The sequence below is a fragment of the Camelus bactrianus genome, chromosome 12 (genome assembly GCF_048773025.1).
Source record: "Camelus bactrianus isolate YW-2024 breed Bactrian camel chromosome 12, ASM4877302v1, whole genome shotgun sequence".
Classification (NCBI taxonomy): Eukaryota; Metazoa; Chordata; class Mammalia; order Artiodactyla; family Camelidae; genus Camelus; species Camelus bactrianus.
Genome location: NC_133550.1, coordinates 49,959,783 through 49,975,649, shown reverse-complemented (window position 1 = coordinate 49,975,649; position 15,867 = coordinate 49,959,783). Strand labels below are relative to the sequence as shown.

The 15,867-nt window shown below is 37.0% G+C and overlaps 1 protein-coding gene across 3 annotated transcripts in view; it reads left to right on the top strand.

Annotated features, from left to right (window-relative positions):
* The window catches only part of OTOGL (otogelin like), a 194,826-nt gene that overhangs the window by 146,607 nt on the left and 32,352 nt on the right, over positions 1–15,867 (top strand). For all 3 annotated transcript variants that reach the window (XM_074375352.1, XM_074375353.1, XM_045519426.2), the window contains 6 exons: positions 2,571–2,738; positions 4,480–4,758; positions 6,735–6,852; positions 10,298–10,377; positions 10,683–10,724; positions 14,378–14,451. In XM_074375352.1, coding sequence (XP_074231453.1) covers positions 2,571–2,738; positions 4,480–4,758; positions 6,735–6,852; positions 10,298–10,377; positions 10,683–10,724; positions 14,378–14,451 — 761 coding nt within the window. The remainder of the gene's footprint in view (positions 1–2,570; positions 2,739–4,479; positions 4,759–6,734; positions 6,853–10,297; positions 10,378–10,682; positions 10,725–14,377; positions 14,452–15,867) is intronic.

Sequence of the window (15,867 nt, the reverse complement as noted above, 5' to 3'; positions counted from 1 at the left end):
GGTAGATCATTGAAGTGGAATAAAGAATTGTGGAAATTGTTGATGGTAATAAAAGAAATTTGTGTCAAATGATTATCTTAATTTCTTTCATTGCAACTAACTTAACAACTATTGTAAACTTACGTAGTCTTTGGGCATTCATAACTGGCATATTTCTCTGGACACTGTTATTAAGATATATAAGTTATTCAAAGTGAATGCAGAGGTAAATAATTGTGATTCTGTAGGAGGGAATTTTTTTTTTAAAGTGGGAAAATTCATAGGATACTGCTGAGATAAGTCCAATCATCTTTCACACAATGACTGTCTAGAATATCTTCATGTTCATTTTGATGGCATTTGCTAAAAATATGAAGGTTTTATTGCTGTAAGGAGCAAGGACTTCAAAATCCTGCTAAAAATTGTTATACAAGTTTTAAGCTCAGACTGACTTTATTAGATCAGATTTGCTTAATATTGTGTTTAATCACTACAGGAAATGATTGCTTTTAATAGACAGTGAAATTGTAATTCTACCTTGAAGAAGATTAGTGCTAAAGTCAATGAGGTTTATACCTCAGTTGCTAGTGAAAATGCAGGAAACCATTCCAGACACAAGAAATCCATCAACTGGCAGTCAATTCAGAAGCTTTCCATTTTTATATAAATGGATTTCTCAGATGACAGTTGTCTCCTCAGTTGCTGTAGTTAAGACGCTAGTGCAGTGGGGGATAGAATGTTTGGTTTAGTGGTCTGTATGCTTTCTCCCCTTCTCTTGGACATCTGTGAGGGTACTTTAAGCCCCCATGCTGTAGTTGTATATTTCTTCTTCATTTTGGATTGCACCTCATAATTTACATGCTTATCTACATATTTGTATACTATTTACAGATTGACACAAATCTACACTTTTATAAATCGAGGTATATTTTTATCTTGGAAGTGTATGTTGCTCTTGTTTTCCCTAGAAAATGAGCTAGTAGGTAGTGGAGGCTAATGATATCATTCTCTTTGATTGTTGTAGATTTTGGCACATCAAGAAACACTGTGCATGGTATTTGTAATAGTGGTGGGGAGTCCACTGCTGCCAGGCTCGTGGAGGAATTCTCCACCGTATCTGTTCAGCCCCGTCATGGTGTGGGGACAAAGTTTTTCAAATCTCTATCTATATTCAAGGTGTCAGAGTTCCCAAGAAAGCTCTTTCCTCATGGCTTAGAAGTGCCCCCAGCGGCTCCGCGGTGAGATGTCTCAGCTGATGAGTTGGTGGAGGGGGTGCACTTGAAGATGACTTGACCTATGAATCCCTGCCCCTTCTCCTGGTCCTCGTGATGGAAATTTTGTTTCTTGGTCTCATTTCTATTTGAGGGAGTTTTTAACCCTCAAATCCAGTTATCTTCTCCCCTTTCTCTTAGTCCTGGCTTTCATCCTGAAAAAGAAAAAATCCCAGGTTGTGGATTTCTTTGAATCTTTTTTTTCCTCCCTCTTAAATGTGGGCTGGGAAAGGAAGACTGTCCTTGAGATAAAAATTGGAGAAAAGAGGGAAAATGAAGTTCACTGAGAGCAACCAGATTGATCTTTTATGATACCACTTTTACACCTGTATTAATTAGCATTTTATGTAACCTACATCATAAATATCTACATATACCTGTAAAAAAATATATGGCTAATAATTGTGTAATTTAATTTTGATAATTCAGAAGAAACCTCAAAGTTTTACATTACCTCACTTATTCTAGAGCATTAAATGTTATAGAGATTGGGTTGAAGGTAAACTGATCATATTATTTTACAACTTAACACAAACTTTTTAAAAATATCAGTGAACTTTAAAAAAATAATTTATATACTTTTCTTTATAAGGTGAAGTTTGTAGAAATATTATGTTAATCGAGTTTCAGGTTTGGTTCTACATTAACTGGTTTTTTACTATAGTAAGTATTTTCTACTTTATATGGAACCATTTAAGTGCATGGAAATGGTAGCATAAGTAAAATGACATTTGACTTCTTTGTTCAGCATCATCCTATTTTCATTTTTATAGATACACCTTCACTGATGAAATTCAGTAATTCCCCAAACAGTACAATATTGTATATCATACCTGTGAACTATGTTTTAATGCAATGCAACCTACTAGGGAGAGATGATTTTTAGAAGACTATCAAAATACCAGACCATTGATAGAACAAAACTTAAGTTTACTGAGAGTAGATAACAATCTTGTAATATTATAGTGGGAGGTTACCTAGACAGACTTCATCATACAGATGAGAAAATCTGAGGTCTAGAAAGCTTATGTCAACCTTCTCCCCGTCGTTGCTATACATACGTGTACATATACATTTACACATACACATTCATGTATATAAATATTCTAAGTTACATATTTTAAACATGTATGTGTATATTCCAAGTCAATATAATATATCCTTTTTGAAAACATTTCAGTTATTTTGTTAGTGATAAATTTTAAATGCTCAATTCTTTTTAGATTATTTTTTGTTATTAAAATGTATTCCATTGAAATGATAGCTTGAAATGTAAAAATCCCATGCCAACTTATAATTTTCTCATTTGTATTTAACTAGGGCTTGGAGAAGGACCATATATGCTGGCAAGTTATGGGCAGAGTGGCCTTATTCTGGGGGCCAATATGACCAGTAGAAACGTTTTCTCTCTGCCAAGAAGTAGTATTCATGGCAATTTCTTTTTTAATTTTATGATCACTCCGGGCCTTTTCACAGAGAAGGCATCATGTGAGTATAATTTCCAATTGAAAATAAGAATTTAGTTTTCCACTTACATTGTTTCATTTATTCATGCAGTAAATGTTAAATGGGGAATCTAGTATATATATTACATTTTTCTAGGTGCTCTAAAGGGTATGAAATAAAATAAGACCATGGTAAATGAACCAGCTATCTCTTTTGCATATAAAATAATTTATTTGTTTATCTGTTGGCATGTATAGATGCAATTAGAATTGCAATTTTTTAATTGAGTTTTTGGTCTCAAATAAAGCACAGCTTAAATTTTCATAGTATTAATCACAGAACTTAATTTGTAATTTTTGAAAAATAGTTCATTAATAATTAACATGTGAAAGATTTTAATGCCAGATTAAACTAAAAGACAACAGCTGTGATTTGATATCAAAGAAGTTAAATATTAGGAGCATAAATCAAAGTCTGGATAGTCATTATAACAGTCTATTATCCTTATGATGCTTTGTCTGTCTGGGCACCAGGCCCCACATTTACTGGTTTGCAGCTGCAGATCTATACCCATTATATCCACTTGGCTCCTGTTCTGACTGGTGGTTAATGTCCTCTTCTGATCTGTGATGTTCAGGCTACATTGTTACTCTTCTAGCCCTATTTAGAACCATGAATGGTGTGTTCCAGAAACTTAGAAAATACTTATTGAATGAATGAATCCAACTTAACTTTCTCTCATTTGGAGAAATCTCCTGATTTTCCATTTAAAATAAATTGCCTTATTCTTGTAAAAAGAGCTCCTTTGGTTCTTTTTTAATCTGTGAAAATCACAGTCTGAAGTTCTAATTTATATGTTAGTTAAATATCTTTTCTCATAAAAATTTCTTTTATTCTTCCTGCATCTTTCAGTGCTTAGCAGAGTAAATTTTAGGACACAATAAATGTTTTTGGAATAGTTTATTGGATTTGAAAGAGCCCTTCCTTTTATGATTTACAGTAGCTAATGTTTTTAACAGAAAAATCCTAATAGATTTAAATTAAGGAATTAAGACCTAAAGAAATAAAGATCTAAGAAATTAAATCTAAAATCTCAATTAAGAAACGTATCGTGGGTTTTACAAATATAAGGGAAACTTTCAAAGCACGTAACAAAAAAGGATGGCACTTCCCACGTGCTTTGTAATTGTTCATTAGCTGGTTGATCATCTTTGGGAAATTAACAATAAAATGTTGAGCAGTTAGCCTTTTATAATGCAGTGAAATCACCTGCAAGAACATTTGCTCATTGGGAACCCAGTGATGTTGAAATGCAGTGACATGTCTGAATTGATCTGTTTCTCTAGTCTCTTATTCCTTTCTATCATCCAATTTAGCCATTTGTAGATTTTATACCTTTTAAAAGGTTAAAGCTTGCAGGTACAAATATGTGTCCAATTAATTGTTTAATTACTTGTAGGAAATTGAACGATTCGGGGTCCTAAGTTGACGTTTCTTTTTCCCACCAAAGGCATAATCAATTATTTAAAACATAGGCCTTAACAGAGAGTGATTTTTTTTTTAAGAGCTGTCACTGTTATACATTGCACTAAAATACTACTTTTTCTTTTAGAGGTCTTATAATTCACTTCCAAAATCTTTGGGGTTGCCATTAACTGTGTATGACAATTGTGCAATTCTATTTTTGTCAACTTTATAAATGAATTTTTATCATGCCAGTGCTGATGATCCGCCTTCTCCAGAGGACCCGGGGAGTTGTCAAACAAACTGCTCTGTTTTACAGCATTGGCGCTTGTTTCCTTGGAATCTGCTGAAAGGCCAAACTACTTTCTCTATGTCCACGATGATGACACTCTGAGTTTGAAACTGTGGGAGGCGAATTCAGCCTTTCATCAGAGAGCCACATTTTTCCACCATCAGAGTCTCTGGATTCCTGGTTATAGTGCATTTGAGCTGTACAGCAAGAAAGGCTTTTTCATCATATTGACAGACTCCAGTGCCAAAGCATCAAAATATGATGATTCTGAAGAATTTAAACATTTAAGTAGCTTCAGCATAGAAGGTATGTTTTCTGAGATCTTCAAATACAGATTAAGTAGTAATTTAAATAATGGCAGAATATTTATTAGGTTTTATTTTTAAAATCATTTTTAATGTGTATAATTAGTTGTATGACCTTTTATGACCTTAATAAGTTTCTTAACCTCTCTGTCCCTCAGTTTACACATCTGTAAAAAGGAAGAAATAATAATACTTATTTTATAGGATTATTGTACTACATAAGTTAATGAGGTGAATTGTTTAGATCAGCCTTAAATAATGGTTCTTCTTTGTTTGTTTGTTTGTTTTATGATTGCCTTCAGTGCTGTCTGAACTTTGTAAATAGAGATTACCTATGTCTTTTTGTTGTCTGGTTTTGTATCTACTTTTTCTTTCATAGAAGGCAACTTCTCATATAGTCTGATTCTTAATGATAAAGACAACATGTTTCTCTTTGTCTTTTGAATACTAACGGAGTCTGGTTCCACTGACCCCTGGAAGATTTTTCTGATTCAGCCAAACCTGATCTTATTTCTAAGGATGCTTGCAGTTCTATAGCTATTGAATTTTCTAAACTTCAGAGAGGAATCCTTCACTGCTCCATCCCATGTTTAAAAGTCATGCTTTGTTTTCAAAACCTAGGAGCTTTGGGTCTCCCAAACAAATTATTTCATTCTAACCAACCCTTCTAAGTCAATCTAAGAGAGTTAACCATTTGCCCTTTTTGTTGTGGATACATGTCTGTAAATCTCCATAGTTTTTGGATTTTAGAAATTCAAATTGAGCTTCAAATTTTTGCCTATTGAATGGGGTTCCTGAACTCATAAGAAAAAGAGTCACTGACATGCCTGTACAACATTCTACCAAGTGAATGTGATATTTTTGCTTGAATTTACTTAACAGTTGAATTTTGCAAGCCTCTATTTCCCCTTCAATACAGAAATCTGTTCCATTAGAACCAGACCCAGTGGCCCTACCTGAGCTTTGGACAATTGCAGCCAGTGGCATCGTCATAATCTGAGAAACTCATCTTTGCAGACTTCTCAAACCTATAACATCTAGGGGTCTATTCTAGACTTGAAACCAAACTTCTCGCAGGACTCATGATCACAGTAACCCAGGTCTAACAATTATTGTAATGTTTAGATGCATTGATGCCTTCCAGAAAGCCTTATTTTCCTTCCCATACTTTGAAATTGAACTCTATATCCAAAGTCCAAGAAACAGCCTGTTTTCTGAACTTTCTGTCTTATGGAGCTCTGTTCTTCAGAGATAGGTTTGGACTGCAGCAGAAGGACTGGTCTATGATGTGGGAAGGGGAAAAGAGTATCAGACTATGTAGGAGAAAAATCTTCAGTGAAGGGAGGTTTTATAATTTCATGCGTATATTATTAAAACCTACTCACTCATTTTTGTAATCAGATTACTTACCATGTACAAGACAGTGAGCTATGTTCCGTGAAAAGAACAAAGGTGGAGTGTTTTCCCTAGGTTTGACGTCAGGACACATATGTCTTTAGTCTTGCCATTTTTCTAATTGTTTGCATTTGGCCAGTCCCGTGGTTCCCCTGAGCCTCAATGTATTGTTTAAAATGAAAAAAATACCCTCTCAATAGGTGGTTACAAGGATAAAATAGAATCATGACAAAATTTATGTTGCAAAAAATAAAATTCCAAACAAGTATTTGGTACTTTTATGATATGCTGATCAACGCAAACTCACTCAACATAAAGAAAGGAGAAAGATTTATTATTTTCCTTGGCCTCCTCCCACCTCTTGCTTTTTTAAATATTTGGAAGATAGACTAACATTTTGATATTCAACCTGAGCATGAAAATGCTTTGATCATGAAGCAACTAAAATGCTTTTTTCCCCCCTCGTCCGATCTTTTCCACCGCGTTATAATCAAAGAGAAGTCAAACCCTACTATCATAATCCATTACTTTTCAAGCTGTTCATTGAAATGTACGCAACCTAAACTTCATTTTTCTCCCCAGAAACCCAGGCAGCAGTGCCATACAGGAGGATGTGTGAATGGAGATACGAACCTTGTGCCACTCCCTGCTTTAAAACGTGCAGTGACCCTGAAGCACTAGCATGTAAATTTCTTCCACCGTAAGTCATGTTTAGCCATTAAACGAACAGATTCTAGCAATAGCAGATTGTGCTCTCAGCGATTATTTTTAGGTTAAAAAAATTCTCAAGAACACTTTGTGTTGGGTGCTCACTCATGAATTTATTTCTTGTTAATCCAGCAGTAGTTACAGAGGGTTGCTGTGTGCCAGCCTCTCTTCTACCTCCGAGGGATGCAGCATCGAACAAAGTAGTTCAATCTTTATGTAGTTTACATTTTGTAGTTACATTTTGTTGCCTTGAGGCAGAGAACAAAATAATAAAAATGTAAATATATAACGCAGCATATTGTTAGATGGTGATGTGTAGTATGGAGACGTATAAAGAAAGGAAGGGAAACAGGAACATAATGGGGGTGTGTGTGCTAATTACTCTATGGTGGTCTGGGAAGAACACGCTGACAAAGCGACATCTAGTCAGAGATGTGGAGGATGTGAGGGCACTAGCCATGTGGATGTCTGGGTAGAGAGCCTGTCAGTCTGAGAACAGCGTAAAGGTCTTGGGGTAGGAATGTGCTTGGTGTGTTTCAGGATGAGAGAGGAGGCTAGTTAGTCGGAGCAAAGTGAACAAAACTGAGAGGTAAGAAGAGACCAGAGACTCACAGTGGTGGTGTGTCACACAGGGCCCTGGAGCCTGTCCCAAGGACTTGGTATTTCTGAGTAATGCCCTGGTGTGTTTTAGGCAGAGGAGTGACGTGATCTGATTGGCATTTTAAAATGTTTGCTTTGGCTATTGGGCTGACTTTTGGAGAGGGGAAGCACAGGACAGACCTGGTCCGTAATACAGACAAGACTTGAAGGGGATTCAACTAAGTTAGTAGCCCAGGAAAGTATGACAAGTGACCAGATGCTGGAAATATTTTGAACTTGGGGCCAGAGGAGATGCTGATGGATTTAACGTCAATTATAAAAGAAAGAGGAGCTGAGGACTCCAGTTCAGGTCCCAGCATTTTGCAGGTTTCAGAACCATATGGAATTGCCATTTTTGTGATCAAAACTTGTCAAATATCAACATAGTCAAATGATACGATTTAATGGAAGGACCGAGTTGCCATTTACTGTGGTGAGGAAGATGTTAGGAGGAACAGTTTGGAGGAAAAGTCAGGAATTTGGTTTTGAGGATTTAAAATTTGAGACAGAATTGTTCATTGGATTTGGAAATCTGGAGATTAGAAAGAGACAAAATGGAGACAGGCAGTGTAATAGCTCCTTTTTTTTTGTTTGTTTTATTGAAGGAGCTTTGCTGTGAAAGAGACAGAGAAATGCAGCAGCAGGAGGAGGGGATATTTTTAAAAGGATCATTTTCCAGTAGTCGTTTATGAGCTTCTATTCCATGACAAACACAGGCACTAAAAAGGTTCTGGCATATGAATAAATGAGACACAGCCTCTCTTTCAAGGAGCTCAGAGTCTTTCAGAAGAAGACAGAAACAAACGCAGATCATTGACAATGCGGTGGGAAGGGGGCTAGAGAAATAACCACCACCACAGTTAGCACCTCGAAGTCTTCACAGCGTGACACACACTGTGTGCTAAGTGCTGTATGATCAGTTATCTCATTGTTCCCACTTTCAGAAGGGAAAGCAAACCAAGGCACAGAGAAATGAAGCAGTGTGCCCTAGACCACACAGCAGAGCCAGAGCTTTGCACAACTCCATCCTGTTGGATCACAAGTGCTATGGGAACAGAGAGAAAGGAAATATTTCTGTTTATTTTCTTAAAAATTAAAACCAACCAATTCTTTCTGGGAAGAAATCTTCCATTCACTTGGACTCATCACATTCACAAACCTATTTCTGGTCTCTCAGGGAGTCAGCAGGAGGAGGAGAAATAACAGGGGCCCCGTAGCAAGGAGGAGAGAGTGTGGGAGAGGAAGGAAGGGAGAGAGGTGTGGCCAGCCCTGGCCCCTGGAGGAAATGGAGCCGTATTTTGTAGTGGCATTTGGCTAGTTTCGTTCTTGTGGCATACCCAGCCTCCAGGGTGGTGGAACCCAGATCGTCAGTGCTTCCACTGTGTGGTCTGTAGCTCCCCGAAGTTTCTTTTTTGGTATGGTTGGAATGCAGAGGAGAGATTCAGGAGGAAGCTTCACTCCAGCCAAACTGTTTCTCATCTCCATCTTCGTCACTCTCTCCTTTCTACTTCTCCCCTCTCCCCATGCCGAGGCCCCTCCCTGTGGCTCCTCCTTGTCCTAGCAGCCCTGAGGGGAGACGCAAGTACTGAGTTGGGGTGTCAGCATAGCCCTGCACCCCTCCCCCAAGACCCCAATAGAACCACCAGACTTCTTCTAGATGATTTCAGTTTCTGGCACATTGCAAGCGTTGAAAATAAAAATATCTAGTGGAAATGAGAACTTCTGTGAGAAAAGATGCCAGCTAGCATACCACGGAGCCTGTACGTAAATAGAGCTATTCCCATTATGTAATAAACCTGTCGTAAGAATCGTTCTGCATCAGAGGCATCTTCATCAGTCAGAAGTTGACTTGTTTACCAGTTATATGATGAAATAAAGAGGATCCTACTATGTGCAACCATGAAGGCATTTTTAAGGAACAGGTTACTAGTTTTTGGAAAGTATTTTAAGAGGATAGCTGTGGTTTTGACTAGCATAAAACAATGGCAAAATAATTGAACTGCATAAAAAATGATGTTTATTTAATAATAACTCACTGGCACCAGTATTGCCAGTAATCCAGTAACTCACTTTTTCTTTTTGCTTGACAGAGTCTAGAGTAGAATAGAAATATCATAGACTGGTTAAAGTTTTGTTATTTAAATTCATTTTATGAAATAAATAATTGGTCATATGAGCTGAGCTGTTAATGTTTAAAAGCAATTTGTAAAGGAGGCATCCAAGAGATGGCTGAAGTGTCTCCTGTTAAAAGAGAAAGAGCCCTTCTTGGTTTCTAAAGTGTTGTCTGGATTTCCTTCCTTAAACAAGTGCCCTCTGGTGGCAACACGTGCCCCAGTGTCAAGTTCGTTCAGTCCATACTGAATTGGGAAGGGGCCTTGAGTATTTTTGGTCCAAATTTTTACTTTACAGATGAAGCAGTTGAAATGTTTTAAAATATTAAAAATATAGCTTGCTGGTGTATTTGAGAGGCAGATAAGCAAGTGTTTTTATAACTATGTGTACATTAATTCTCTTTTGTATGTATGAATCTAATACTTGGTTGTACATGAAGACTACATTTATGTCCTTTGAATCAGAATAAATTGGACTCTGAACCCCAACCAGACGAGAAAGAAGATGTAATCTCAGTCATTGCCTTGGCTTCATTCTCTTAGAGGAAAAACACTCAGGATGGTCCCTCCTGTCTTTGACAAAGAGAATAGAAGAATTTTAGGCGAAATGTATCTTAGTTACATATATTAAATACAATATATTTTTTGTATTTTAACTTTTTTATTTTAATTTTTTTTCACGTAAAGAGTTGAAGGATGCTTGCCCTACTGCCCTAAAAATATGATCCTCGACGAAGTCACCCTCAAATGTGTTTATCCAGAAGACTGTAAGTGTGAACCTTATTTAATTTATTCCAAAAAGTATAAAACTTGTATTTTTTTCTCTAATGGCAAGTGATTATAAACAGAAGTTTTAGGCAGACAGTAAGCCTTAGAAGATTCTTCTTCAATGTCCTTTTCAAAGTTGTTGTTCTGAATTACTTTCTAGACCTTGTAAGTCTTCCCTCTAACATTCCTCCTGAATTATCTCTCCCAAAACATTTTCCTTGAAGCTAAGCCTCCCTCTATGAACTCTGTGGGCCTCAACTTTAAGCAAAACAGATTAAGGAAGAGTGTCTTTGTTTCTTTGTAGGCATACCTCTGATTCCCACAGAACCAGCATTCCTTACACCAGGTAAGCCTCTCTACCCAGGTGTACAGTTATTGTTACAACTTCAGACACTACACTTAGCATTATGTGACTTAAATCTTGGCACACTTACCATAGCCGCTGGTGTTAGTACTGGCCCATCGCCTAGAGAGCCCAGCAGTCACCTTTGCTTCACTAAGTACCTGTTTGCTGGATCAACAAGCCACTTCCTGTGAGTGGCTTCTGCACTTGGCCTACCTCTCTCCATTTCAGTTAGTGCAGTTAATGAGGACTTCCCTCACACTTTTGCCTTGGAATTTAGCTTTTGCTAAAGCCTGATTAAATTTTCACAGTGATTAAGTTGCCGCTAAAGAGACTTTAAGGCAGATGAAGTCCTCCTTTAGGAACTTTTATTTCCATTCCTGTGTTCTCTCCCAGCCTCTGCAGGGGCTGTTCTGGGCTTGTACCCTGGCTTCTCTCCCTCGCTATGAAATTTGCCTCAGGAAACGATGAAATAAATCCGCTCAGCAAGGCTTGACAAACTTAATGTATGATTTCTCTTGGGATTATCATTTAGGAAAATTTAGATGTTTATTCTTTTAAAATTATTTGACCAGCTTTAATGGAGTGTCAACCCTGCCAGGCACTGTCCTGACCCTGGGGGTGGGAAGTGGGGAGGAAGAGAGAACAGTGAAGAAGTCACAGCACCAGCCCTAAAACAGCTGATAGTCTGTGGGCTCCTGTGGTATTACCATAGGGGGAGTACAAGCAGTAAGCGCGAGGCGTCTCGTTTTATTTCGGAGGTGTGGTCAGTATGGTTATTTTGGAGGCGTGGTCTCAGTAGGGTAGCAGAAGGTCAGAGTTGGATAGCTTGGAGGAGGAGGAAGTGTGTGTGTGTGCAAAGGCCTGGACTGAGAAGGAACATGTCACACAGAGGGCCTCCAAACAGGTCAGTGTATCCTGAACATGTCGTGTTGGGGAAATGTGCCCAGAGATGGGTAGAAGCAATTTTCAGGGGCCAGATCACAAATAGTCCATGGTAAGAAACTTGGATTCTTTCTTTCTGAAGGCAACGGGAACTCACTGGAGGTTTTTAATAAGTCCTTTGACACCTTCCAAATAATAGCCTCACTACCTTCATCACTATTATTACTGCTCTCAATAGCTGCGATTTATTGAGTATTTACTGTGTGTCAGGCCTTGCACTAAGGACTTTGCATATATTTAATCTTTAAGAGAACGCTGTGAGAGAGGTCTTGTTATTACCATCGTAGAGAAGAGGAATTACTCCACTGCTGTGAAATTTTAGACATCAGTGAACTTAATATAGTTTAAAGCATCTTTTGAGAGGGGCTGGGGGTTCTTCCCTTATGTCATTTGATCTATGGAAGGAATAAGTCTGTGAATAACACTGCACATACTAAATCTGGGAGCTATACTGTTCATTATTCTGCTGACTACTTTGCATTCTTTACTATCCTCCCAAATCAATAGTCACTGTATATTTTAAACATCTAAAACAACTTAAGCCACAGTCAATATGTAGGGGAGATGGATTTTACTCCATGAGCCTCAGGGGTAAGAAAACTACCCTGTAAAATTATTTTTATTTGTAGATGATACAATCTTGTATACAAATTGTTCTGAAGAATCCACTAAAACCTAATAGGACTAATTAACATGCAAATAATATTAAGTCATCAAAATTGCAGAACATAAGACCAGTGTACTAAAAATCAATTGTGTTTCTATGCATTAGCAATGAACAATCTAAAACTGAAATGAAAAAAGCAATTCTACTTACAGTAGCATCAAAAAAAAATTACTAGGAATACATTTAGCAAAAGATGTATAAGACTTGTACAATGAAAACTACAAAATATTATTGAAGGAATTAAGAAGATCAAAATAAATGGAAAGCCATCTCATGTTCCTGGAAGACTGAATAATGCTAAAATGACAATACTTCCAAATCTGATTTACAGATTTAATGCAGTCTCTGTCAAAATCCCAGTTACTTCTTTGCAGAAATTGACAAACTGACCCTACATTCATATAGACATGCAAGGAACCTAGAATAGCCAAAGCAAATCTTGAAAAAAGACAAAGTAGGACTCACACTTTCCAATTTAAAAACTTACTACAAAGCCATAGTTATCAGAATAGCTTGATTATTATATTTCTGTCCCCAGACAGGGCTTATAACCCACTGATGACTTTAGAAGACAATGGACTCTCTTACTGCTAAGACCACTCAGACCCCCAGTCATCAAAATTTTCCACGACTCTGTGCTTGCTCTGGGCTAGAACTTTGTCTCCTATTTGCTTAAACATTTATGATGATGGAAATGAAGATATTTGTCTGTAAAAATGTCATATTCTTTAGAAGGTACAATATCTAATATATCATGAATACTGCTTAATAGGACCAGGGGATAGGAATTTTTGTTCTACTTCATCTTTTCTGTAAGTTAGAAACTATAAAATAAATACAAAATGAAGGTTATTTATAGAATCTATTTAACAAAAAAAGGAAGTTTTTCTCTATGTCATTATGGTAGGCTGAGTAATGGCCCTCCAAAGATACCCATGTCTTAATCCCCAGAATTTGTGAATATGAGACCTTACATGCTTAAGGGACTTTGCAGATGTGATGAAGTTAAGAATTTTGAGATGGGGAAGCTCTCCTGGATTATCCATGTGAGCCCCGTGTAATCACAAGGGTCCTTATAATAGAGAGGGCAGAGAGTCAGAGTCAGAGAAGGTAACACATGTCAGATGTCAGAATCAGCAGGGAGGAAGGAAGAGGGAGGGAGGCAGAAAGAGAGAGTGAGAGCGACTGAGATTTGAAGATGTTATTCTGTGGCTCTGAAGATGACAGAAGGAACCATGAGCCAAGGTATCCAGGCAATTCATATTTGGAAAAAGCACAGAAACAGATTCTCCCATAGAGCCTCCGGATGATATGCAGCCCTGCTGATACCTTGGTTTTTGGACTTCTGACTTTCAGAACCACAAGATAATAATTTGATGATATTTTAAGCCACTAAATTTGTAGTAATTTGTTACAGCAGCCATTAAGAAACTAATTTAGAAAGATGGACATTGCAATTACAGCTGGGCAAAATTTCATTTTTGTCTCTTCGGAAGGTATCTTACAAACGTTTATAAGCCATACTTTCTCTTTCCATACATCACGCCTTCACCGCACCCACCAGTGGGGTCTCCAAGTGGTCCCTCCATGTGGTTCACAGATCCATCTATTCTGCTTACAAGGAACACATTCTAGAGATTCACCAGGGAAATGAATCAGCCTCACTACTTACATTAAAAATGCAATGAAATGTAACTCCTGAGCAATCTGTAGTGTTAACATTGATATTTCGACCTGTTTAAATGATTGTTGACACCGTCAGGGCAATGAAGATGTTTATAGAATGGTGATTAAAAGCCAGGACTCTGGAATCAGATTTCCCAAGTTTGAATTCTGCCTCTGACACTTAGTAGCTTACCTGTCTACACCTTACTTTCCTTATCTATGAAATGACAATTATATTATTTTCTACTTCACGGGGTTCTTGCAAACATTAATTGAAATAATCTATGTAAAATTTCTTAGCATGGTTTCTATCACAAGTGAATTTTATATATGATCGATACCATTGCACTAATGGAGAGGATACCTTTATTACCAACAGGTCCAGAAATGATTACTCCATCAGACTTCACTGCATTTGAAATGCTAACACCAACAACAGGTTTGGAGTGTGAGGTATGGCTGGTAATCTCTTCAGCTGTTAGTTGTTTCCTTATTGTGTCTGTTCACCTTTCCGTATCACCATCCAAATGCTATTAGACTCCTTTTTGTACATGCTCTAGTCTTTCCTTGCTAAAAGGAAATAAGTGTTACATTTTAATGATTGTATTTCCTTAGCTGTCAGATATTTCTTATTAATTAGATTCTGGTCACACTATGAAAAAACAAAATGCAAATGAAGTCTTAAATATGATTCCTTAAGAACAATTGTGTGATAATAATAATTGTGATAATTAGGTGTAATATTAATTACATGTGGTGATTTAATACTTTTATTTATTGATTTATTAATTGGATAATGCATTAATTTAATAATAATTACATATGATTTTTAAATAATAATAATCTTTTAATGATAATAATAATAGTTTCATGTGGGCATCTCTGTAAGTGAGGCATTCAAAAATATTTATTAAGCAGCTACTTTATGGCAGGCACAGTGCAAGATGACAAAGACATATTAGAAAGAAGAAAAAGATAAAGTCATTGAATTCCAGAGTTAGTAAGTGTCTTAAATGAGACTTGAGAAGTTATCTTCTTTTTCCAGATATGTCACTTGTTCTGATAAACCATTTATTCAGCCAATATTTAATTAACACCATTTCTGGCCAGGAACTCTACAGGTACCATGGCTAAAACAATACAAAAGCAGGCAAAAACTTCTGCTTTTATGGAGTTTACATTTTACTGGGTTCTGAAAAAAGATAAAATAAATTGCCAAGTTATGTAAAACGTTAGAGGTTGCTGCTCAGGAGAGAAATAAAACTATATTTAATGAAATGATCCTTCCTGATCCTTGCTGATAAAGTGACTGTTAAATTAGAGCAAAAAATCTGAAGAGTTAATAGACTGAACCATGTAAAGAACCAGGGCAACAGAGTTGTAGGAAGGGGGGCCCCCGCAGCCAAAAGGCCCTAAGCAGAGAAAGTACCTAACATCTTAAAACAATAGAAGAATAACAAGGAGGCCATTAAGAAAGTGTGGAATAAAATAGGAGGAAATAAATTAGATTATGTAAAGCCTTGTGGATGATTGTAAAGACTGTAGCTTTCATTCTAACTGACACAGGAAGTGAAGGGAGATTTTTGAGCAGAGGAGTTGTATGCTCTGATTTCTTTCAGAATTGTTTTAGCTGCTGTGTTGAGAAAGGGATGTAAAGAGACAACAGAACCAGTAAGGAGGCTGCTGCAGGAATTTAGGCAACAGATGATGGTGATCTGGACCAGGTGATAGCAGTGGAGATGGTGAGAGATGCCTGGATTCTGGATCTATTTTGCAGATAGAGGCCACAGGAATTGCTGAAGGATTAGACGTGGTATGAATGAAAAAGAGGCATTAAGGATTCCAAGATCTTTGTCTTGAACAACTGAA